The sequence below is a fragment of the Pinus tabuliformis genome, chromosome 3_1, assembly GCF_031772625.1.
Source record: "Pinus tabuliformis cultivar Carrire ecotype Pingquan chromosome 3_1, CPIR1, whole genome shotgun sequence".
In the NCBI taxonomy this organism is placed as follows: domain Eukaryota; kingdom Viridiplantae; phylum Streptophyta; class Pinopsida; order Pinales; family Pinaceae; genus Pinus; species Pinus tabuliformis.
This window is the reverse complement of record NC_142301.1, coordinates 513,880,082-513,905,027: the sequence shown is the minus strand read 5'-3', so window position 1 is coordinate 513,905,027 and position 24,946 is coordinate 513,880,082. Positions and strand designations below refer to the sequence as shown.

General features: G+C 41.1%; 1 protein-coding gene across 1 annotated transcript in view; it reads left to right on the top strand.

The window, feature by feature from the left end:
* Positions 1–24,946, top strand: part of LOC149188069 (uncharacterized) — a 109,829-nt gene that overhangs the window by 24,256 nt on the left and 60,627 nt on the right. The window contains exon 5 of the mRNA XM_089409860.1: positions 15,574–15,733. Within this exon, the coding sequence (XP_089265986.1) occupies positions 15,574–15,733 (160 nt within the window). The remainder of the gene's footprint in view (positions 1–15,573; positions 15,734–24,946) is intronic.

Below are 24,946 nucleotides of genomic sequence, written 5' to 3'. Positions count from 1 at the left end.
CACTGTCCAACACCCCACAAAGATGCCTCCTCAGACGGGTATATGAACCACAATATGGTTTTCCTCCATGACAACCATGAGGGCACACAAATTTGTAAGATCCACCACCTTCCCCCATCAAGTTTGGTCACATAGTTCCACAAGGGTGTTGATGTAGCTTTCCCATCTTGTGTTTCAGTGTCCCCCTCAGGTTCATCCCCTTCCTCTTCCAACCCTTCCTCCTCATCATACATTAGGTCACTCATATTGGGACCATCACCACTGTCCTCTTCTGTTTCTTCCCTTCTATTTCTATTCACCTTTTCCATCATTAAAACCAAGAGTGGAATGATACATAGAAGCCAAAAGAACACCATCTTGGAATATGGATATAGGTGGTGGACAACCTGTAAATAAAGGAGCAAGTAGAAACAATGGGAAAGAGTAGGAGAGGGAGGAGAAAAATACAAAAAATTGTCAAAAAAATAAGGGAGTTTGGGGTTTGAACTTACCTCTTTAGCTCTTGTAGATGAAGTCCTCCAAGCTCTTGCTCCAAGCTCCTCCTTCTCCTAGCTCCTCCTTCTTCACTTCTCCAAGCTCTCCTCTCTTCTCCTCTCCTTTCCTCTCTTCTCTTCTCCTCTCCTCTCTTCTCTTCTCCAACTCTCATAAACTTAAAGTGAGAAAATGAGGAATGAATGGGGGCTTTATTCTTTTCATTCCTCACCTTAACCTCACTCTAACCTCACCCTAACCCACCCCCTTAATGCTAAGTTAACATAACTTAAAAAAAAAATTAAAAAAAGAGTGTCTTTTTCCCTTGCGCGCGGCCTGTTTGCCCGAAGCGTACGGAAGCGTGTGTGAAGCGTGCGCTTCCTCCTCCGAAGCGCCGCGCTTCTGAGGCCCGAAGCGCCGCACTTCTGACGAAGCGCCGCGCTTCTGAGGCCCGAAGCGCCGTACGAAGCGCGCTTCGGAGGCATGGAAGCGGCGCTTCGAAAATTCCAGGAAGCGGCTAAAAAAGCTGAAGCGCCGCTTCCGACAAAGCTTCCTAGGCGCTTCCGTACGGGACGCGCTTCGGGGCTTGGAACCGGGGGGGGGGGGGGGGCGCTTCGTGCAACACTGTCTTGTACTAGGGAAAGTGGCCCTTTACAATCCTTGTACAATGCCAAATATTAGGTCCATCCATTTGACCAAATCACCTAGATCTGAGGCTTTGTCCTCTAAGCCCTCTCTGCCCAAATATATACACCTACAACACCCTAACTACATTGCTGTAGCAAACTAGGGCTTTACCAACTCTTCTTAAGTCACCCAAACAACAATTTGCTTACCTAGCAGTTCTCTTGCAGCCCATGGTCAGCCTGCTATCCCTTGTTTTCTTCCACAGCTAGCCCTTTGTCATCCTTCAACATGCACAACAACACCTTGACCTCCTTTTCTAGCCTGCGACCCCCTGGCACAACAATCTATAGGGCTACAACCTTCTCCTTTTGACTGCGGTTTACCCTAACTGGCCTCCTTTAGCCCTCAACCTCCTTCAACAACCCTCCTGTCCTGTGTAGACTACTGTGTAGGCCCTATGCTTCATGTTTTGGCCTCGACCAACTACATGTAGATGTTTCAGGCCCTCGACTTATTCCTTTAGCTAATCCTTAGTCCTCTTGTAGTAGAAATAGGGCTTGGCCCAACCCTTCCTCAATTGTGGTCTGTTTAAAACACCAAAAAAATGCTCCTAAGGCCTGTGGCTTTCCTTTCCTAACCTACGGATCCTTTCCTTGGGCTAGTGGATGCCCTAATAGAACTCGGTCTTCTCCTTTAGGCCAAAAACTCTTAATCTTTCTTTTGCAGCTAGGCCTCTTCTAGCCTCTTGCTCCTCACAAGAAGAATACTCCTTCATCTCCTTGTCCTCAAGCCTCTCCACTGGCTTCTTATTTATACTTTCCCATTGGTCCCTATGGAAGACCCCTTGTCCATCAAGAAACGTCCAACTTCAACCTCAACATTAAATTAGAATAATAAATGTTTTCATTGGGTTCAAAGGCCACTCACTTTGAGTCCAAAACCCACAACTTGGGCGCAAAGCCCACACACTCCTGTTGATTTGGGGTAGCATCAGATGTGCTCTAGCCATGAAAATTGGTGGAAAGGCTAAAGCACATGGGATCTCTAATACCCAGAAATGGTTTGGGCAGAATTTAACCAATTTGGTAGATATTAAAATAATTAATATTTTTAATGGAGTCCCTAAGTCTGAACTTAGGGAAAATAGAATATTAATGTGAATTAATATAAAACTGAGTTAGAATGGTCTAAAAGTCATGGATCAAGCCAGATCTAATCTTAGCCGTTGATTAGGGACTTAATCTCGACCGTTGAATTGTCAACGAGAAAAGTATAAGAGGAGGCTTGAGTGTCACTTGGAGAACACATCGAGTTGATCAAGAATTCGATTTTCTGGGGTAGGCCTTGCTGAGGAAATCGAAGGAGTGATTAGAATTGCAGCTGAGGCGCAACGAATGCAGTAGCAGAGAGATAGAGATAGTACAGGGAGCATCAGTGCAGAAGCCGGAGAGGGTTGACGCAGAGCCAGCTAGAGGCCACGCAGAAGTAGCGAGTGGCCACGCAGAAGCAGCCAGAGGCCACGCAGAGGCAGCCAGGAGCTGCGCAGAGCCTGAGGAGGGTCAACATGGAGACGCAGAGGCTCCAGAGGCTGACGTGGAGCCCAGAGAGGCTGACGCTGGGCCAGAGAGGCTGACGTTGGGCCAAATAGGCTGACGCTAGGCCAGAGAGGCTGACGTTGGGCCAAATAGGTTGATGCTGGGAGATTTCGTGGGGCAGATTGGGGCTGATATCTGTTTCCGACTGAGAGGTACTACTGCCAAGGGCATTCTTTGTTGGGTGAGCCATTTCTGGCACCCAGATTGTATTCTGAAACAGCTTAATAATAAAACCCTCAAATAGCTGCACTGGTTTTCCCGTATTGGGTTTTTCCGGGGACATTAGTCCAAAAATAACGGTGTCACTTGTGCGCTTGTTTTTCCTTCAGTTGATGATCTGTATGTGTTGAGACTGTACTTGTATTTATTTTCAGTATTTACATGGTAAATAACCTGTTTATTAACAGAACAAGTAGGAAGAAATAAATCAGAAAGTATAGGAAGGATTTCTAACAGTTAGACTTAGAAATTCCAACAACTCCTACTTTGTGGGTGTTTCTCTCTCACAAGCCTACCACCAAGGACATGTGAGAGACCTCCCGATGCTACCCAATTTCAACAAGTACCCCTTGATTTTGTACAAAAAGAAGCCCAAATTTTGTGTAATTTAGATTGTGAAATTAGTGAAGAGGGTCTTTTGCTTCTCCATAGGCTAGATTATGGGCTATAGTCTAGGGAATTAATATTTTAATGTAAGAGAAGATGAGCATCTCCTCTATAAATAGAGATGCACTTCCTCTCATTTCTCATGGTTGGATTGGGGGAGAAATCCCTTAGCAAGTCTGAAATTTTTGCAATTTTTATCTTCTTATAAATTGGCTATGGATGGATGAGTTGAGTGATCTCTTGGAGATGCCTTGTTGATGTGGATAGTTCTCTCTTCCTGATGAATATTGGTAGAAATTGAATGGATGCATGGTGATTTGAGTAAGTGGTCTTTCTTCATCTTGGTTATGTTTATGGATAATGGTTATTAAATATTCATTGAAGTCCTTTCGGTATTTTTATCTCATTGCCCCTCAGAAAAACCCTCCATCAATCTCTTTTGAGATAACCTGACTGGAGCTTGCTCCCTTATCCCATCTTGAAGATTCTAGAATGCCTAGTTCAAACTTATAAGGGACACAAGTGGTTCTCCCTTAGTCTTTGAACCTAGATCCATTCCAATTTCTCTTCAAGTATGTTTCTCCTTGACCCCATATACGCCAAAAGTATATCATGCATGCTAAGGCACTAATCTTCTATCCTCCATCACTTTTTTTTTTTCCTTTTAAAAATCTTTTAAACTATTTTGTTGGGTTTTACTGTTAGAAATCACCTTGCGATTTCTTGAATGTGTGTTTGGGGACCTTCCCTTTGAACTCAAATCTTGAAATGATCTTCAAAGTCCTAAAAACCCTAGCAATCTTACCTTAGGGAGGACCCCATTTGAGTTGGACATGAACTAGACAAAAGTGAGAAGGTGGTTGGTGAGGTGGTAATGCCCCCTCATAATTACATGGGGTCTCACGCTTGAGCTTTTGGACTTTATCTTGACAAGTGTCAGATTTTGTTGTAACACCACATGCACTAAAATGATGCAATGTCAGCGTCAATGCGTCAATAATCACTAGGGTGATCATGTGTCAAATCATACCATCATCATCCAATTCTTATGGGGCTAGAAACATCATACATCAACAAAGGTGTAGCTTTTGCTAGACAAGGTGAATGGTATATGAAAAACAACACCATGATGCCAAAGTAAGTCACATGAAGAAGTGACCATCACCACTAACATTCTAATCCATCCATTAATGATATGCTACTGTGAAGAGAGAACTAATAGAGGAATTCTGACAACCCACTACAAAGGATAAATGAGTCTACTCCAACCAAGGAAATCAAACAACCAAATCATAGCACCATTTCCAAGTCAAACCAAGTCTTCATGGAGGTGTCATTGTGCAAAGATTTGAAATGTGTGATAAATTCACACAGTGTCAATTCTCATATGCAATATGATGGGTAACACACCCCAATGGGAAAAAAGGGCTCAAGGTCCACAAATCAAAATAATGAATCAATAATCCAAGTGAAACCTTAGAAAGCCATGCAAAACATATTGAGAATCCAATCTACCGTCACATCAAGGAGCAATAATTTGTTGAAAAATGTGTAACTAGGTTCGGTCTTCATAAATATGAAATGTACTTTTGATTCTTGTATCTTGTAAAATGAAAGAAAAATTATAATTGTTATTTTTGGAACATGGGTTTCATGCTCATGGTCTTTTATTTTAGAGGTCAAGCACCCATTGAGTGCTTCTAGGGTTTCTCCTAGGTTATGAAGTCAAAAGAGTCATTGTCATAAGTTGAAGATGTTAGTTTTTGATAGCATCGGAAGTGCTCTAGCCAATGTTGCACGAAGCGGGAGCGCGGAAGCGTCATTTTCCAAAAATCTAGGAAGCGAAGCGTTCGCGGAAGCGTATGCTATATATATATATATTTATATTTTTTTGCATTTATACTCAAAACAAACATCCCAAATACCAAATTAATTGTAGAAGACATGAAAACATGCATATTTTTGCATAAATCAAGATAGATATGGCATCCATGATTCCATTGTAGTTACTAGTATGTACAACAATCATCTATATTCTAGCTATTACAAACATACATCAAATTTTTATAAATCAATTTCAAAAAATCAATAAAAATCAATATAAATAACAAAATTCTAGTTTACCACAAAATTCTAATATCAAAAATTTCAAAAATGTTTAAATGTTTTTGTTATTGATAACCACGACTTAACCTAAATTCAATGTAAACTGACATGAAATTAATTAATTAAAAAAACAAAAACCAAGCTAATGAAATTTAATGGAGATTAAATCAAAGCAAATGCATATGGGAAAAAGGGCGAATCGCTGGCGTGAGTGAGCTATGTGTAGGCTGAGTCTAGAATTGTGAATGAGGGGACTCGTGATGAGGTGGGTGGGGGAGCCCGTGAAGTGGACCGGATCCCCTCCCTCCTTCCCTCCTCTTCCGCGTGCTCTCCCACCCCACCATAGTCGGTAGCAAGCCAACTGTTGCACGCGTCAATTGTGAACTCTACGTGGCCGTCTCTTATCACAATCAACTCCACTTCAGTATCTGTATACCGTAGAATTCAGGGAGTTTGTTCGCGGGATTTCGAGCTTTTCCGGCCCTGCTGTCCCCACGCCTTCGAGAGCCCTCGCTGTTTTGACGCCCCCCTCCCAGAATTCTCTTGACCGTCGGCCGTCCACTGTCGTCGGACAATCATAATGTCGTTCCCGTTTGTATTACTGGCGCCGTAACGGAAATTGATTGACTTCCCCTATCATTTGATGATCATATTCATCGTTACGTTAGCTGACGGAATTTTTGTATTGCATTCACACACGGTGCCGTCGACGGTTTTTTTTTTTGTGTTTCTACGGCACAGGTAATTCGATCGACAGTCTCGGTCGTTGATTGACGTTGAAGCGTGGCGCTTCGGGGCCCACGCTTCCTAAAATCCAGGAAGCGCTTTAAAAAATGCGAATCGCGCTTCAGAGTTTTTGGAATCGCGCTTCCTGGGGCGCTTCCGGAACACTTCCGTACGGGGCGCGATTCCGGCCTAGGATGGGGGGGGGGCGCTTCCTGCAACGTTGGCTCTAGCCTTGCAGAGGAAGGAGAAGTGACGCAGAGCCTCAGTGCAGTGCTTGAAGGGTGCAGTTTCTGCCAGGGCAGAAATCCGTCGGAAAAGAGTGAAGACACATAGAAGGGGGATTTTCTCCTCAGAGAACTTTTTGCCAGAAAGTTCAAATTTCTCACTTGTTGAGCAGCTGAGCAGTGACTAGAGGAGTCAGTTCGACAGTTGGGTGAGATGGCATCGCATGGGCTCAGAGATCAAGATAGGTTGGAAGGTGCTTCCAACTATGTCATATGGAAGACCAGAATCTTAGCTGTTCTGGAAGAATATGATCTCGAAGCCTACGTCAAAAGTGTTGTAGCTGTTCTTGTTGACAATGATCAAAAGAATAAGTACAAGGCCGAGCAGGGGAAGGCAAAGAGGCTCATTCTCGATGGAGTTCAAGATCATGTGGTCTCACACTTGCAGGGCAAGGATACAAGCCGAGAGATGTGGGAAGCCTTGTCTTCTCCGTATGAAGGTTCTTCCAAACAACGAAATATGTACCTAGAACAAAAGTTGCAACGGACATTGATGCAAAAGGGAGAAGGAGTTAACTCGTATCTTCAACGTCTTCAGGACACCAGAGACCAACTTGCTACAGTGGGGTCCACTCCTCAGTCTACCGCGATGGTAAGGATAACCCTGAATGGAGTCTCGGATGAATGGCAAGTCTTCGTCCAAAGTATATTGGGCAGGGAAAGACTACCTTCATGGGAGGAGATGTGGGCAGCCCTTCAATAGGAGGAATTAAGGGGGGACCTTGTAAAGGTCAACCTCAATGGCAATAGTGGGAGTGGCACGAAGACCAAGGAGGAGGAGAATGCAACTCTAGCATCAAAGGGATAGTAGAAGCAGAAGCATAAGAAGGACATTTCGAAGGTGAAATGTTTCAGTTGTGGCGAGATGGGCCACTTTGCATCCCAATGTCCTTTGAAGAAAAATGATAAGGATGAGAAACATGATCCTAAGGCTGCTCCAACAAATATTGTCGAAGATGAGTTAGCCATGAGTGCCCACGCATCTCCAAGAGGGAAATGGAGCGATATTGAGTTGTAGTCCGGAGGACTACATGCGGGCAAGATCCTTGAGGAGTCCACCTCTTGGATCAATTCCTTGCTACAGGAGCCTGAGATTTAGCAGTAGCGAGATGGACTTAGTGTCAGATGATGCAGTGGATTTTTTGGAGGACAGATGCAGTAGCCGGAGACCAGAAACTGATCAGCGCAGAGCAAGGTTGGCAGTAGTGAAGATGGCACAGTGCAGAAGTCAGCAGCAACACAAAAGATTCATAGGGTCAGAGATTAGTAGCAGTCAGATTCCAACATTCATGGTATTATGCTGAACATAGTTAAGTTCAATTAATTTTGGATGTTTTTTTGTTGCTTCTCTCAACAACTGCGTTGCAGTACGAATGCAGTGTTAGCAGTGGCAGTGCTAGCAGCATAGTAGATGCAGCGTTTGAGAGGGAGTTGTAGTACAGATGCATTAGTGGTAGTGGTAGTGTCATGGGCAGCAGTACATTAGTAGCAGCAACACAATGTTGGTGGCAGGCACAGTGTTGGTGGCAACAACAATGCAAAAAGGAGGTGCTTCAAAGACAGAGTAACATGCAAGTGGACATTGTTGCTAGAGCACTTTCCTCACTAAGAGGGAGTATTGGTTTTTGGTAGTATCGGAAGTGCTCTAGCCTTGAAAATTGGTGGAGAGGCTAAGGCACATGAGTTCTAAAGAACCCAAAAATCGTTTGGTGAAATTCCACCCGGATTGTATTTTATTAAAATAATTAATATTTTTAATGGGGTTCCTAAGTCTAAACTTAGCGAAATTAAAATATTAATGGGTATTAATCAAAATATGGGTGAGAATGATCTACAAGGTGGATCAAGTCATGTTTTAATCTTCGCCGTTGATTAGAGACTTAATCTTGGCTGTTGAAGTCTCAAGAGGAAAAGTATAAGAAGGAGGCTTGGGGTTCATTTAGAAACACACAGAGAGATTGAGGAAATCAATTTTATGAGGTGAGAAGTTCTCAGGAGGAAAATCAATTGGGGAGATCTTGCAGCTGCGGGGCAGTGAGATTCCAGGAGAAGAACTTTCCGGAGAATACAAGGTAGAGAAAGAACAGAAGACGTCCAAAGGAGGACTGAATTTGGCTACACAGTGCTGACGCAGAGGCAGCGCAATCAGTGAGGGGAAGTTGTGTTTTTGTAGAGGAAATTCGAAGTTCAGGTGCCGGAAGCCAAGGTGTGAGACTGGAGGCAAGAAAGTCAAATTCTCAGCCAATAGAAGATCTAGAGTAGAGAGGCAGCGTAATACCCAGGAGGGGTGATGCAGAAGCTGCCCAGGGTGACGCAGAGGCCATCAGAAGGTGACGCAGAGCCTCCCAGAGCTGAGGATCAGTCACTGATTCTCTAGTGATAGGGTGAGATTATTTCACCATTATTTTGTCCAGTATTTTCTTTGTAAAGGATTGCTAGTTGAGCTTCCTAGATTTGTATTCAAAATTTTCTCTTGCATAATAATAAACCCTCAGAGCTGCTGCACTGGTTTTCACGCATTGGGTTTTTCCGGGGACTATTTTGTTCAAAAATAACCGTGTCCTATGTATCTTGTTATTTGCTTAGTTTCCTTGTTTCATGCAAATCAAATTTAAGTAGTGTAGGCTGCAGAAGTAATTTGCTTCAGTATTCAGAAGAATAACTTGATGAAAGTAATTAAAATCAAGTAGGTGAAGTAGATTTAGATTTGCTGCAATGGGGTTCCTTGAGGATTAGGAACAGAAGACCCCATCGGGCACATTGTAACATGCAAAGAAAATTATTTTTGTATTTAAAAGTCTCAAAATACCCTTCAAGACCAAGTTGGCTTGGTAGCTAAGAAGTCAACCTATTTTGAGGAGCCACTTCTACCTTGAGAAGCCTATTTAAAGGAGGGAACTCGACCTCATTTGGACACATTCACTTCTCATTTCATCAAAGCGAAGGAGAAGAAAAAGAAGGCTAGCGAAGAAGGAGGACGAAGAAAGAGGTTTCGGGGCTAATTCTCTCTCACATGTGTGAAGAAGGAAGGCTAGGGTTTGATGCTTCAAGGTTAAATTCTCTATCTGCTAGAAGAGGATCAACGTTGCTGGAAGAAGGGCCTAATAGGTCACCTTCTAGCCCTAGACAAGGAAGCAAGTGAAGCAAAGTCGCTGGGAGGCCTTGGAAGGCTAAATTTCGCTCCCATGTGTGGATGTAGTTGCAATTGTAGGGGGTCGAAAATTTCAGACCTGCAGTAGAGGCTGAAATTCTGAAGCTGGGGATCGAAGTTGTGCTGTTGGAAAAGATTTGACTGGGTTTGACTTGGACAAAGGAAGCACATCATCAGGAGAGGTCGGACTTGGTTGTGGAAGGGTATTGGTCTTGGTCTAGAGGTCTCAAAATTTGCAATTAAAGAATCTATAAGAAGAGGAGATTTACGGTCTCAAGTGGAGGTGTTTTGGCCCTGACTTCCATCATGCATCTTATGTTCTTGTGTACTATTGTTCTTCTTGTTTTGGTAGTTGTTTGATGATAAGAACGAACATAATAATAAGAGAAGAAGCTAATAAGTAAGAAAAAGTAAAAAGATATCACAAGCAATTATCATAGAAAGAGAAATCATCCTAACTATAGCCCTATAGATTTCTTAATATGGTATCAAAGCTAAGGTTGGTGAAGGGCATAATGAAGATCTCTACTACATTGCAGAAGTTCCTAAAGAAGTGTACGCAGGTAGCAAGTCATCTCAAGAAGGGCATCAAAGAAGTATGGGATCTCTTATTTTCTCTTAAGAAGGAAGTGACCAAGACATCTAAAGAGGATGAAGGACTATTCTCAACACTCACTGGGGCATGTCAAGATGAGAATATTTAGGTAATTGACATTGGAGCATCAAGACATATGATGGGGCAACATAAGCATCTAAAAACATTGTCAAGAGGAAAGTCATCTTACTCTGTTGAGCTTGGTGACAACAAGAGCTACCCTCTAAGAGGAATTGGATCTACCTCACTAGAGCTGGAGAATGGAGGAAATATTCATCTCAACAATAACCTGTTTGTTCTAGGTTTGCATAAGAATCTTCTTTCCATTTCATGTCTAGAAGATATGGGAGATAGAATTGCTTTCATAGATGGAAAGGTTGTTGTATGGGGTAAAAACTCCAGCATAGAAGAGGCAAGGATGATTGGGATCCGTAAGGGAAGACTTTGCAGACTATTAACTCCCCTCGCTCAAGCTTTGGTTCACATTGAAGTTAGCCCATGTAAACTTTGGCATGTTCACATTGAAGTTAGCCCATGTAAACATTGGCATAGAAGATTTGGTCATCTTCACTACAAAATCTCACCACCCCTAAATCCAATAGTGAATGGGATCCATGAACTAAAAGAAGATCATGAAGGAGTGTGCAAGGGATGTGCTTTAGGTAAATACACCAAGGATTTATTTAATGAAAGAAAGGAGAATCAAGATTTTAAGGTTTGATAATGGAGGAGAATACACATCTAAGGAAATTATATCCTTCTGTAAGGAGTCTAGGATTAAGAGGGAGCTGATAGTCCCATATAATCCCAAGCAAAATGGAGTTGCAGAATGAAAGAATCAATCCATTGAAGAAAGTGTAAAAGCCATGTTACATGATCAAGATTTGCTGAAATTTCTATGGGGTGAAGCTACTAAGACAGTTGTATACATACAAAATCGAAGTCCCCACAGGTCACTAGATAATATGACTCCCGAAGAAGCATTCATTGGAAAGAAACAAAGCGTGGATTATCTCTGAATTTTTGGTTGTCTTGTCTATAGTCACATATCGAAGGACAAGAGAAAGAAGTTGGATCCTTCAGGCATGAAGGGAACATTTGTTGGCTACAATAATTCTTCTAAGGCCTATAGGATCTACATAAAAGAAGGACACTGAATAGAAGTTAGTCGAGATGTGATATTTGATGAAAGTATTGCATTCAAGAAATCAAAGGATCTCCCTATGGACTTTGATGATGAAGAACTTCTTGTATTTGAAGAGGAAGGTACTAGGGAGGAAGAAGAATCAAATCATGAAGATGAAGGTTACAGTGAACCCATACAACTTGTGGTTATCCCCGAAACTAGAAAGAGACCTAATTGGTTGAAATCTACTCTATTAGATGCAGAGGGAGATGGAGCAACTAAAGGCACCTTTAGTGAAAGCAAGAAGCCCAAAATATATTCTAGGTATGCAACATATATGACAAAACTAATAGAAGCAGAGCCATCCACCTTGAAGAAGTTGTTAATCATGAAGAATGGAAAGATGCCATGAATGAAGAATATCAATCCATAATGAAGAATGGGGTTTAGGAGATCAGACCTAGGCCTAAAGGCAAATCTATGGTGACTTCCAAATGGCTTTGCAAGATTTAACATGCGGCAGATGGAAGTATTGATAAGGCAAGATTTGTGGCTAGGGGCTTCTCTCAACAAGAAGGCATCGATTATGCAGTGACATTTGCTCCAACAACAAGGTATACAACTATACACTCACTGGTCTTTTTGGCAGCATCGATGGGATAGAACATTCATCAAATGGATGTCAAGACTGCATTCCTGAATGACACAATTGGTGAAGAAGTCTATATAGAGCAACCCTTGGGATTCGAAGTAAAAAATAGAGAGGCTTATGTTTGTAGGTTGAATAAGGCACTATATGGCCTTAAGCAAGCACCAAGGGCATGGTATGCAAGGATGGATGCATATCTACAAAGATTAGGCTTCACAAAAAGTTATGCTAATCAGAGTCTCTATATCAAGGTTGTGAAGAATGGGTTCGTAATCATTCTTCTATATGTGGATGATCTTCTCTTGTTAGGTGTAGAAGGTTGAATGCAAGAAGCAACTGGCAACAAAATTCGATATGGAAGACCTTGCGCTGATGCACTACTATTTGGGATTGGAAGTCTGGTAGGGACCTGCTGAGATTTATCTAGGTCAAGGGAAGTATGTCATCGAGATGCTGAAGTGTTTTGACATGATGGATTGCAAACCTATGACAACCCCCATGATCACAAACTTGAAGAGGCTAAGGAGTTCTGAATCGAGCCCAGTGGCTTTGACCAGGTATAAACAATTGATCGGCTCACTAATGTACTTGGTGAATACTCGACTAGACATGTTTTACAGTGAATTTTCTCAGTCAGTTCCAAGTTGAGCCAAAGCATGATAATTGGATAACAGCCAAGCACATTTGAGATATCTGGAAGGAACAATTCACTACTGCCTAAAATATGATAGGAGGAATGATGTCCACTTGATTGGATATACAAATTTTGACTGGGGAGGCAGTGAGCAGGATGGAAGAAGCACTATAGGAGGATGTTTCAGTTTGGGATCCTCCATGGTCTCATGGATGAGCCGAAAGCAAGAATCAGTTGCTTTGGGTAATGCTGAGGCTGAATACATTGCAGCCTATGAAGTAAGCAAAGAAGCTGTCTAGTCGAGGAAGCTGCTATTCGACTTGTTTGAAGGACCAATGGAACCTACAGTGATACATTGTGATAACACCAACTGTATAAGGTTGTCTGAAGACCCAGTGTTTCATGGAAAGACAAAGCATATAAACAACAAATATCACTACATTCAGAAGCTAGTACAAGATGGTGTATTGCAACTACAACCTACAGTATATCTCCATTGATGAACAGGTAGTTGATATATTGGCAAAATCTCTTCTTGATAAGAATCTTGTGTATTTGAGATGGTTTGGTTGATATATCCTCCCTACTTGAGAGGGAGAGATAGGCACATCATTCTTGTCTTCACTTGGGAAGAAAGAATGGATGATTGGATAAACATCTGGCATCTGATACTCTTTAAGGATGAGGTAGGGAATCCAAGATAAGAGTAGTCGAGGACCGATATTCTTTGAGGACTAGCTATCCAAGATAAGAATAGTCCAAGAAGGACATACTCTGTGAACACCCGGGGTAGGGTATGTGCCTTGAGAGACAATGATGATGTTGTCTATAAATCATTGGTCTCGCCAACATTGTGGTATGATCTTGTCGAGAGATAAAGTTGTTAGTCAAGGCCTTGCTATGTGACAATGTTGGTGGTTCTAATGCTAAACAAATGGGTTACCAAGCTGAATCTTCTTATGAGATCCCTTCAGATTGAGAATGTCCATGTGCCATTTATGAATACCTCCCTAGTTAAGAGGGAGTATTGAAAAATGTGTAACTAGCTTTGGTCTTCATAAATATGAAATGTACTTTTGATTCTTGTGTTTTGTAAATGAAAGAAAAAATATTATAGTTATTTTTGGAGCATGGGTTTCATGCTCAAGGTCTTTTATTTTAGAGGTCAAGCACCCATTGAGTGCTTCTAGGGTTTGTCCTAGGTCAAGAAGTCAAAAGAGTCATTGTCATAAGTTGATGACCCTATCGGGCACATTGTAACTTGTAAAGAAAATTATTTTTATATTTAAAAGTGTCAAAATACTCTTCAAGACCAAGTCAGTCTGACAGCTAAGAAGTCGACCTATTTTGAGGAGCCACGTACACCTTGAGAAGCCTATATAAAGGAAGGAACTTGACCTCATTTGGACACATTCACTTCTCATCTCATCCAAGCAAAGGAGAAGAAAAAGAAGGCTAGCGAAGAAGAAGGAGGACGAAGAAAGAGGTCTCTAGGATAATTCTCTCTCACACATGCGAAAAAGGAAGGCTAGGGTTTGCTGCTTCAAGGTCAAAATTCTCTATCTGCTGGAAGAGGATCAACGTTGTTGGAATAGGGCCTAATAGGTCACCTTCTAGCCCTAGACAAAGAAGCAAGTCAAGCGAAGTTGCTGGGAGGCCTTGGATGGCTAAATTTTAGTCACACGTGTGGATCTAGTGGAAGTTGTAGGGGGGCCGAAAATTTTAGACCTGCAATAAAGGCCGAAATTCTGAAGCTGGGGATCAAAGTTGTGCTATTGGAAGAGATTTCACTGGGTTTGAATTGGACATCATCAGGAGAGGTCGGACTTGGTTTTGGAAGGGTATTGGTCTTGGTTTTGAGGTCTTGGAATTCGTCTTTTGAAGAATCTATAAGAAGAGAAGAGATTTACGAGTTTTCCTCTCAAGTGGAGAGGTTTTGGCCCTGGCTTGCAGCCTACATTCTGTGTTCTTGTGTATTATTGTTCTTCTTGTTTTGGTAGTTGTTTGATGATAAGAACGAACATAATTATAAGAGAAGAAGCTAATAAGTAAGAAAAAGTAAAATGATATCACAAGCACTTATCATAGAAAGAGAAATCATCCTAACTACTGCCCTATAGATATTTCAACATAATTAACCAGTGATACTTAGGGAAACATGTAATTGATGGGTATCCTTCTCCTTAAATGTGCTAGATGCAAGTATCCAAACAAAGAGATGATGATGCCAACTAGGAAGACAATGCACATTATCTAACCATGGTATACCAGTAATAAACTATTAGAAACAATCCCACCATGGTGGTGTGCTCTGCAACAACAATAAGCAAGCAAGTGTGCATAAGAACAACTCTCCTAAAGACACCTCAGTGCCCACCAATGGTGGTGGTTGACAATGTCACAGGGAAGTGTTGAGGAAAGTGTATGCACCAATAACAACTTCCAGTGTCCATTGAAGTTCCCATCAATAGCATACTGCAAGATTCTGACATGTGATGAAAATCACATGTAGAATTGGATTGTGATGAAATCATTAGTGTAAGGTGTCATACAATATGAGGGGTAATACTCTACATTATGGAGCCCTTGGTAACATGAACATGATACAAATCTATTGGGAGGCAGGTATTAATGGAGTGTCAATTGCCAGTGTAGAGCTTTGCCAAGTTTCCATGCTGTTACCAAATTGAATATATGTCTTTGGTTTAATTCATATTGGTAAGTTTTCTTCTCCTATTGGAATCCAACTCTTAAAGGCAATACCGAGCTTTGACATTAGTACACGGCAGCAGTTGTTACTAAAAGCCAATCCGTGGGTTGTCAACATTGATGAAATTTAGTTTTATGATAATATTTCTGTTCTTTATAATCATAATGCAATCTTTTCTTCTATAGTGATTTTGGTTGTACGGAGCACTATTTCATGATACGGAATTTGTACTATCCTCCCTGATATCATAATTTATCTGGCTTTTGAAACAATCTTCATTGACAAATCTGCAGGTTTTTTTCTCTTTGCGGAAATTGCAGAAGCAGCAGATAAGAAACTTTACAAATTGACTCATTACATCATTAGTGGTCACACATTGAGACACCTCAGTGCAGCAGTGGTTCCAATCTTGCTAACAGTTATGCTTTCTCGCAGAAGCATCAAAATTGAAAGGTAATAACATTTTGTTGTAATATTACTTTTGAAGGGCTTGTTTGATTTATTAAAACATACATGGAAGAATGGATGTGACTTGCATTCTCTTTTCTTTGGCATTGTAACTTAGTAAATTCTACAGAATCATGGAGTAAATAGTAGTGAATCATGGAAGTTTTTGCTGGCCTCACACACATAGTTCTAAAGAAACATGAAAGTTGACACATGATGTGTCTTTAATGCCAAGACTCTCTCTATATATAGATTGAAATTACAACATCCTTCAGATCGTCCTTGCATCTGATCAGAGGTAGTCTTGAACACCACTCTTGGGTTCTTTTTCTGCTTGGATCAGTGTTACTAAATTTATCAAATCCTGAAGTATGGTAATATAAACAAAAACTGGATAATGGTGTAGTGAGTAGAAAAGAATAATGGAATATATGGAAAAGCAATTGAAATATAACCAAAAGGAAACTATTTCTAAAATGCAGACTGTATACATTTAGTGACATAATGTAGACAAAGTACTGACAGAATGAAGTCTTTCTTTTGCTCTTCTCTCTCTTTAAGACAGATATTTCCACCATTTAATTCAAACTTCAATGCCCCTTTTACTGTGAGGCAAAAGTGAGGTAGTTTCTGGTGGCTTGATTAATCCCTATAGTGCTGAATCAATGTCAGTTGCTGCTTTGTCCCTTTGCATTGTGATGCAGAATGGAAGTAACATGATGAGCCTACCAATGATTTTATGTGACTAAGAATGGATAATATCTTTTTGCTGGTAAATTATGTTTCTATGAACAGGGGGAAATTTACTTATAAATCCATAGTAGTGGGATTCCCACACTATTAAAATTGGGAACTTGGAAGTGTTGAGAAATTGTAGCTGCGATCGGTATTTTCATTGTCAAAATCAAAGGAGAAATAATTTGTCATCTAGCTGTCCAAGTTGGCCCCACCACTTGAAGGGGTTTGACCCAAGGTAAAAAACCCACTTGATTGGTGTTGATTTTTGGGTAGCATCTGATGTGCTCTGTTGATTTTTGAGTAGCATCGGATGTGCTCTAGCTCCGAAATTTTGTGGAAGGGCTAGAACACATGAGATCTCCAAGACCGAAAATCATTTGGAGAAATTCTACCCGGAGTGCATGTTATTCAAATAATTAATTGTTTTTAATGGTGCCTAAGTTAAAACTTAGGAAATTAAAATAATTAAAGTGAATTAATGTAAATATGGATGAGAAGCTTCTAAGTGGTGAGAATCAAGGTCTAATTTAATCTTAGCCGTTGATTAGAGATTAGATTATGACTATTGATATTTCAACAGGAAAAGTATAAATGAAGACTTGAGGGTCATTTGGAGATACGCCGGACAAATACTCAGTAACTTGAGGGAAGTTGATTCTCCAGAAGTAAGAGTTCGATTTCAAAGGGAGAGTTGCAGGGTGAAGGAAGAGGAGGGTATCAACATCATTCAGAGACTGAGGAGGAGGGGATGCAGTGCATCAGAGGGACAACACAGAGAGAACTCAGAGAGGCAACGCATCAGAGGACGCAGTCCTCACGCAGAAGACAACGCAGCAGAGGCTGGAGGGTCTCTTGAGTGTCAAAATTTCTCTAGTGATTGGAGGAAAATTATCTCAGGTGTTTCCACAATGGTTTCTCTATGTTCTACGAATCATTCCTTGTAAAGAGATTGTTGCTGAAGAATAATAAATAAACCCTCATCTGCGGCACCGGTTTTCTCGCATTGGGTTTTTCCGAGGACTATTGTCCAAAAACAACTGTGTTGATGTGATTGATTCTTGTGCTTGTATTTCACTATTCTTTTCTCTATGCTATTAGGTGACAACTGCAGTAGAATTTACTTGATGTTTAATGAAGGGTTTTGTAAATAACTTATTGTGGAAAATAAGTATGAGAAATAAATCAGTTGCTGTAGTAGAATTTCATGTTAGAAATTTTCACATGGTATCGGAGTTGAGATTGGGCAACAGGATTAGAGAATTTGCAATGAGTCATGGACATGATGCTGCTAGAGCAACAACTCAAAGGGGTTCACGCAGTCCTCCCGGGAAAGAGGAAAGCACAAAGAATATAATGGATCACGATAATTCTGTGTTGGATATTGATTTTTGGGTAGCATCAGATGTGCTCTAGCTCCAAATTTTTTTGGAGGGGCTAGAACACATGAAATCTCCAAGACCCAGAAATCGTTTGGTGAAATTCCACCCAAATTGTATTTTATTAAAATAATTAATATTTTTAATGGGGTTCCTAAGTCTAAACTTAGGAAAATAAAAATATTAATGGGTATTAATAAAAACATGGGTGAGAAGCTTTTAAGAGACGAGGATCAAGTCTAATTTAATTTTAGCAGTTGATTAGAGACTTAATCTCGGTTGTTAATTTCTCAACAGGAAAAGTATAAAGGAAGGCTTGGGGTCAGTTGGAGAACACACAGAGAGATTGAGGAAATCGATTTTCTGAGGGGAGAAGTTCTCAGGAGGGAAATCAATTGGGAGATCTTGTAGCTGAGGGTCAATGATAGTTCATGAATATAGGCAGAGAGGCAGAGAGAAGCTTGTGGAGGCAGCGCAGTAGCCGGGAGAGCTGACACTGGGCCAGTCTAGGCCTATGCAGTGTTGGTGAAGAGCTAGGAGGGCCAACGCAGAGGAAGAGTCGCCTACCACGCAGAAAGTCGGGGAGCTGCCAGAACAGCTGGGAAAGCTGACGCAATGGGCAGAAGTGCTGACGCAGTGGGCAGAAGTGCTGACGCATAGCCTTAGAGAGCTCCACGCAGTAACTGCAAAGGGGCAACGCAGTTGTAGCCGGGGCTAGCCAATTTTGCTGCCAGATCAGTTGGATTCTGCTGGGTGAAGTGAGGTAAAACTCATTCATGTTCTCCACCATTGTATTTCTTTGTCACTGGTTTGCCGGGAGGGCAACCAACATTTGTATTCAGAACTTTTGCTTAATAATGGAAAACCCTCAGAGCTGCTACACCGGTTTTCCCGCATTGGGTTTTTCCAGGGATGTTTAGTCCAAAACTAAGTGTGTCCTTTGTGTGTTTGTCTCATTTATTTTTCAGTACTTGATCTGATATTTGTGTAGCATCATATTTACATTAATATTTTCCGAATATTTCTGAAAATAACTTGTTAAATGAAGAACACAAGGAGGTAATGCAAATCCGTTTACTGCAGTAGGATTTTTGACTTGTTCGATTCAGAAATTTTCACATTGGCTTCTAGACTGGAAGAAGAAGTGGCTTGCTTGTTAAGTTCTGCTTCCACTGAGGTTTGTTATATTGATAGCAGGGCTTCAACGCACATGACGGGAATACGAGAATGTTTCTCGAGCTATCAAGAAGAACAGATGAACTTCCAAATCACCATGGGAAATAAGGGAAAATGTACCCACGTAGGAAGAGGTACTGTAGTTTTTTAAACAGAAGCAGGGGAACGACTTCGAGCTACCAATGTGCTGCATGTGCCTGGATTGGGAATGAACTTACTCTTTGTATCTCAGTTATAGAACAAGGGCTATGATGTATACTTCATTGGGAAGAAAGTATATGTCAAACATCTGAGTTGGAAGAAGAAGGCCCAAATTGGAGTCAGAAGCAACAGACTGTATAAGTTACAGCTAGATTCTCCAATGACACTGATAGGCAGCAGTGGTGAAAAGATTTGAATGAACTATGGCATAGAAAGATGGGGTACTTACACCATGGGGTTCTAAGAATTCTTAGAGAAATTGTCACAGGAGTTCCAGAATTAAGTATCAAACGAGATGATGTATGAAGAGGTTGTGTACTGGGCAAGTACGCCAAAGCGATTTATTTCAGAAGTAACAATAGGGCAAAGAGTGTTCTGGGATTAATACACTCAGATATCTGCGGACCAATGTCCACAAAAGCTCTTAGTGGTGCCGAATACTTCGTCACCTTCATTGATGACCATTCTAGGAAGACTAGGATCTACTTTTTAAAAACCAAGGATGAGGTCTTTGATCGATTCAAAGAGTTTAAAGCTCTGGTTGAGAATTTAACAGGAAAGAGAATAAAAATGTTGCGCTCAGGTAATGGTGGAGAATATCTTGACAAAGACTTCACTGAGTTCTGTGCAAGGGAAGGCATCAAAAGAGAATGGACAACTCCATATAATTCGAAGCAGAATGGAGTGGCAGAGAGGAAGAGCAAAAATATTGTTGAAGCAGTGAGGGCAATGTTGTATGATCAGGATACGCCCAAATTTCTATGGGCAGAAGCATGCAACATAGCAGTATATGTTCAGAACAGGACTCCTCACAGGGCATTAGGTAAGATTACTCCGGAGAGTGTCTTCATTGGCAAGAAGCCTGAAGTGAGTCATTTCAGGATATTTGGGAGTTTGGCATACTGCCATATACTCGAAGAAAAGAGGAAGAAGTTGGATCAAATTGCAAAAAAAGGATATCTTCTGGGATATAGCGAGAATGCTAAGGCATATAGAATCTACCTTCCGGGCAATAGAAAGATCGTAGTATGACGGGACGTAAAGTTCATGCAGGACAGAGCTTTTAGGAAATCCTGAGATATGCCTTCCGAAGAGTAGTCAAAGGATGATCCATTGGTCCAACCACTTCGACTTGCAGAAACCATCACCAGTATTTCTCCAAGGCATAAGAAGCCAAAAGCATCACAACAGTTGGAATATTAGGAGGAGGAGCAAATAGATCCACCCACTACCAGTGGAAGAACGAGTCAGGAACTTCGAAAGATACTACGGGACGCAGAGGATTTCATTGGAGCTCCTAGGAATGAGAAAAGGGAGTGTAGACAACCGGATAAATACCAAGCTTTGGTGGCTCAAGTTGGAGAACCCTCTAGTTTTTAGGAGGTTGTTCAACATCAAGTTTGGGTAGATGTTATGGTGGAGGAATACAGTTCTATAATGACCAATGATGTCTGAGAAGTGGTACCTAGACCTTAGGACAGATCAATTGTTTGTTTGAGATGGATCTACAAGGTCAAGTATGTTGCAGATGGCAGTGTGGAAAAATATAAAGCCAAGTTCTTGGCTAAGGGGTATGCTCAGAAGGAAGGGATAGACCACGAAGAAACCTTCACCCCAGTAGCCAGATATACTTCTATTAGATCCGTGATATCCCTTGCAGCATAGATGGGATGGGAGATTCACCAGATGGATATCAAGACTGCGTTCTTGAATGGGGTGATAGAAAAAGGAGTATACATTGAACAACTAGATGGCTTTGGGACACATGAGAAGAAAACTCGTATGTAGGTTGATGAAAGCCTTGTATGGGCTTAAAGAAGCACCTAGAGCATGGTATGGTCGAATTGATGGTTACTTGTAGAAGATGGGATTCGTCAAGAGTGACACAGATTCCAACCTCTACTATTTGACTATAGAGAATGAGCCTCTAATTTTGGTGTTATATGTAGATGACCTTTTTCTGACGGGTTCATCTAGGCTCATCAAAGATTGTAAGGAAAACCTAGCTACAGAATTTGACATGAAGGATTTGGGAGAGATGCATTATTTCCTGGGGTTGGAAGTTTGGTAGCAGAAGGGTGAGATTTTCCTTGGACAAGGGAGATATGCTACAGAAATTTTAAAAAGGTTCATAATGCAGGACTGTAGACCCATGGCTACTCCAATGATTACCAATTGGAAGAAGATTGATGCGTCTGAAGATAAAGAAGTAGATCCCACCTTGTACAGGCAACTCATAGGGTCCCTGATGTATCTGGTCAACACCAGGCCAGACATTTGTTACGCTGTCAACACCCTCAGTCAGTTCATGGTGGAACCGAAGAGGGCACACTGGGCAGCAACCAAGCATGTTCTCAGATATATACGAGGAACAATCGAGCATGGATTAATGTACACCCAAGGCAATGATATTAGACTGAGTGGGTTCACTAACGCAGATTGGGCTGGAAGTTCAGTAGATCGGAAAAGTACCACTGGGTACTGTTTCAACATTGGATCAGGAATGACCTCCTGGTGCAGTAGGAAACAGAAGTTTGTTGCTCTAAGCTTAGCTGAAGTTGAATATATGGCAGCTAGCACAACATCGTGTGAAGCCATATGGCTTAGAAAGTTACTTGTGAATCTATTCAGGAGAAGGATGGAAGCGACCAACATTTTGTGTGATAAGCAGACTTGCATCAAGCTCTCTAAGAATCTAGTTTTCCATGATCGGTCGAAGCACATTGACATCTGGTGTCACTTATCAGAGACTGTGTCTAGCGGGGTGCAGTATAGTTAAAGTACACTCCGACAGGGGAACAAGTGGCAGACATTCTCACCAAGGCTCTAGGAAGAACAAAGTTTGTTTATTTCAGGGAGAAGATGGGGATGATTGAGAATCCGTTTCAGTAGCAGAAACAGATAGTGCAGTATTTAAGAGGGAGCTGCAACACAGATGCAGCAGTGAAAACAATAATGTCATGAGTAGCAGTACGGTGGCAGCAACAAAGCAGTGGATGAAGGGGCAATAGGTTGAGCATCAGCAGTGCAAAGGACCGATGCTGTGGATCAATGCGATACTTCTGCTGGGAAGTATTGCTAGAGCACATTCCTTGCTAAGAGGGAGTGTTTAATTTTGAGTAGCATTAGATGTGCCCTAGCTCCGAACTTTTGCGGAGGGGCTTGAACACATGAGATCTCCAAGACCCAGAAATCGTTTGGAGAAATTCCACTCGGAGTGCATGCTATTCAAATAATTAATTAATTTTAATGGTCCCTAAGTTAAAACTTAGGAAATTAAAGTAATTAAAGTGAATTGATGTAAATATGGGTGAGAAGCTTCTAATCGACGAGGATCAAGTCTAATTTAATCTTAGTCATTGATTAGAGATTAGATCACGGCCGTTGATATCTCAATAGGAAAAGTATAAATGAAGACTTGAGGGTCATTTGGAGATACATCAGGCAAATACTTAGTAACCCAAGGGAAGTCGATTCTCGAGAAGTAAGAGTTTGATTTCAGAGGGAGAGTTGCAGGGTGAAGGAAGAGGAGGGTATCATCATCAATTGGAGACTGAGGAGGAGGGGGTGCAGTGAATTAGAGGGACAATGCAAAGGGACAACTCAGAGAGGCAACACAGCAAAGGATGTAGTCCTCACGCAGAAGACGACACAAAGGTGACACAGTGGAGGCTGGAGGGTCTCTTGAGTGTTAGAATTTCTCCAGTGGTTGGAGGAAAATTATCTCAGGTGTTTTCACAAAGGTTTCTCTATGTTCTGCAAATCATTCCTTGTAAAGAGATTGTTGCTGAAGAATAATAAATAAACCCTCATCTGCTGCACCGATTTTCTCGCATTGGGTTTTTCCAGGGACTATTGTCCAAAAACAACTGTGTTGATGTGATTGATTCTTGTGTTTGTATTTCACTGTTCTTTTTTCTATGCTATTATGTGACCACTGCAGTAGAATTTACTTGATGTTTACTGAAGGGTTTTGTAAATAACTTATTGTGGAAAATAAGTGGGAGAAATAAATCAGTTGCTGCAGTAGATTTCATGTTAGAAATTTTCACAATTGGTCTACTATATATTGGCATTCATTGGACTTCATTTGGTATCACTTTAACTCATCAATTCGACCTATTCCTAGGAGTTCTGTTCACATGTTCGAAGGAGGAAGAAGAAGTTTTCCAGTGAAGTTTGACCTCTCTTATCTCTGATTTGACGAGCATTGACTTGGATCTACTTGCTGCTGTTTGACAGAATTTTTGACTGGACTTGGAGGCTGAATATTTGACTATTCATCGACCAAATTTCTGCTTCTGTTCTGGGCGTTGACTGAGGTTTGACCGAACCTTTCTGTAGAATTGCAGGACCGAATTTTGGCTCTTTGACCAGCAGCCTCAGGCCGAAATTTGGTCCCTTGTACAAACTTTGACCAATGAGTAGATTGTTGACTTTTCTCTCTTTTGACTTGGCATTTAATGTGGTCAATGGTTGAACTTTGACTGGAATATTTTGATGTACAATTTGGATGAATTGCTCTCTTTCTCTTGTAAGGAAAGATTACCGGATTTTCCCTCTTGTGGGGTTTTTTCCCAAGAAATTTTGTTGTCTCTTGTTTCATTGTTTTTACTGTGATCTCTATTGCTCTATTGAAGTTAATGGTTGAAATTTTGTAAGTGTAACTACTTGATGATTGGAATGCTCTAAAGAAGTCAAAATTGTATCATTGGAAGTAGTTATCAGATAGAAAATTGTTCTAGTTTTGTTTGCAACTAGAGAATCAACATGGTTTCGGAGCTATGATGGATGAAATGAGCATTGAGGTCACATTTGGATTGATCATCTCAAAAAGAAGTCGTTCTTGTGATCAAAGCTTAGGGCTTAATCTGTCAGCAAGCTTTATATTAAGAATCAGATTCCTTAGGAGACACACATATCTTTGATCTCAAGCAAAAAGAGACAAGAAAAGTGGAGCAAAATTTTGTGTTGAAGAGGAGAAAAAGGCTATGGGATATCTCTGTGCTAGAGGAGCGAGTTCCTGTGTCTATATCTCTGTGCTAGATGAGCGAAAGATTGTGATTATATCTCTGTGCTAGAGGAGCAAAGGTTTGTGGTATATCTTCTGTGAAAGCCAGCGAAAATTCTGTGACATATCTTCTGTGGAAGCTAGCGAAATGTCTTTGTGGAAGCTAGTGAAATATCTTTGTGGAAGCTAGTGAAGGTCTGTGGTATATCTTCTGTGAAGGAGGGCCAAATACACTGTAAAAAAGACTGAAATCTGTGGTATATACCTCTGTGGAGAAGCCGTTGTTCAAAATTGAAGTTTCATCCCTTCTTACAAATCAAAATCCCTTGCAGACCTGGTCACGATTTGATCATAATCTAGTAATGAAAAACATATTGTTTGTCAAGTCTCTGTGTCCAAGGCCGAAACTCATTTGGAGAAGGTATTAAGACAAAAAGACCTCAATATACTCTAAATCCCAAAGCTACAGAAGGCCAAGGAAGGCCTTAGGGCCTGTTGAAGAAGGCTCAAAACGGCTTGGATGAATAGCCTATTGTGTGTGTTTCCTTTATGAGACTTATGAAGATTGTTGAAAGACTAAAGAAACCAAAGTTACTCAATTCCTTGAACCGCCAAGCTTATGAAAGAAGCAGCCTCCCACCTCTGTCTGAAATGAGCCACCAATTGTGTAGAGCAAGAATGAAAGGGTTTAAGGCTTGAAGGCAATGTACTCAAGAG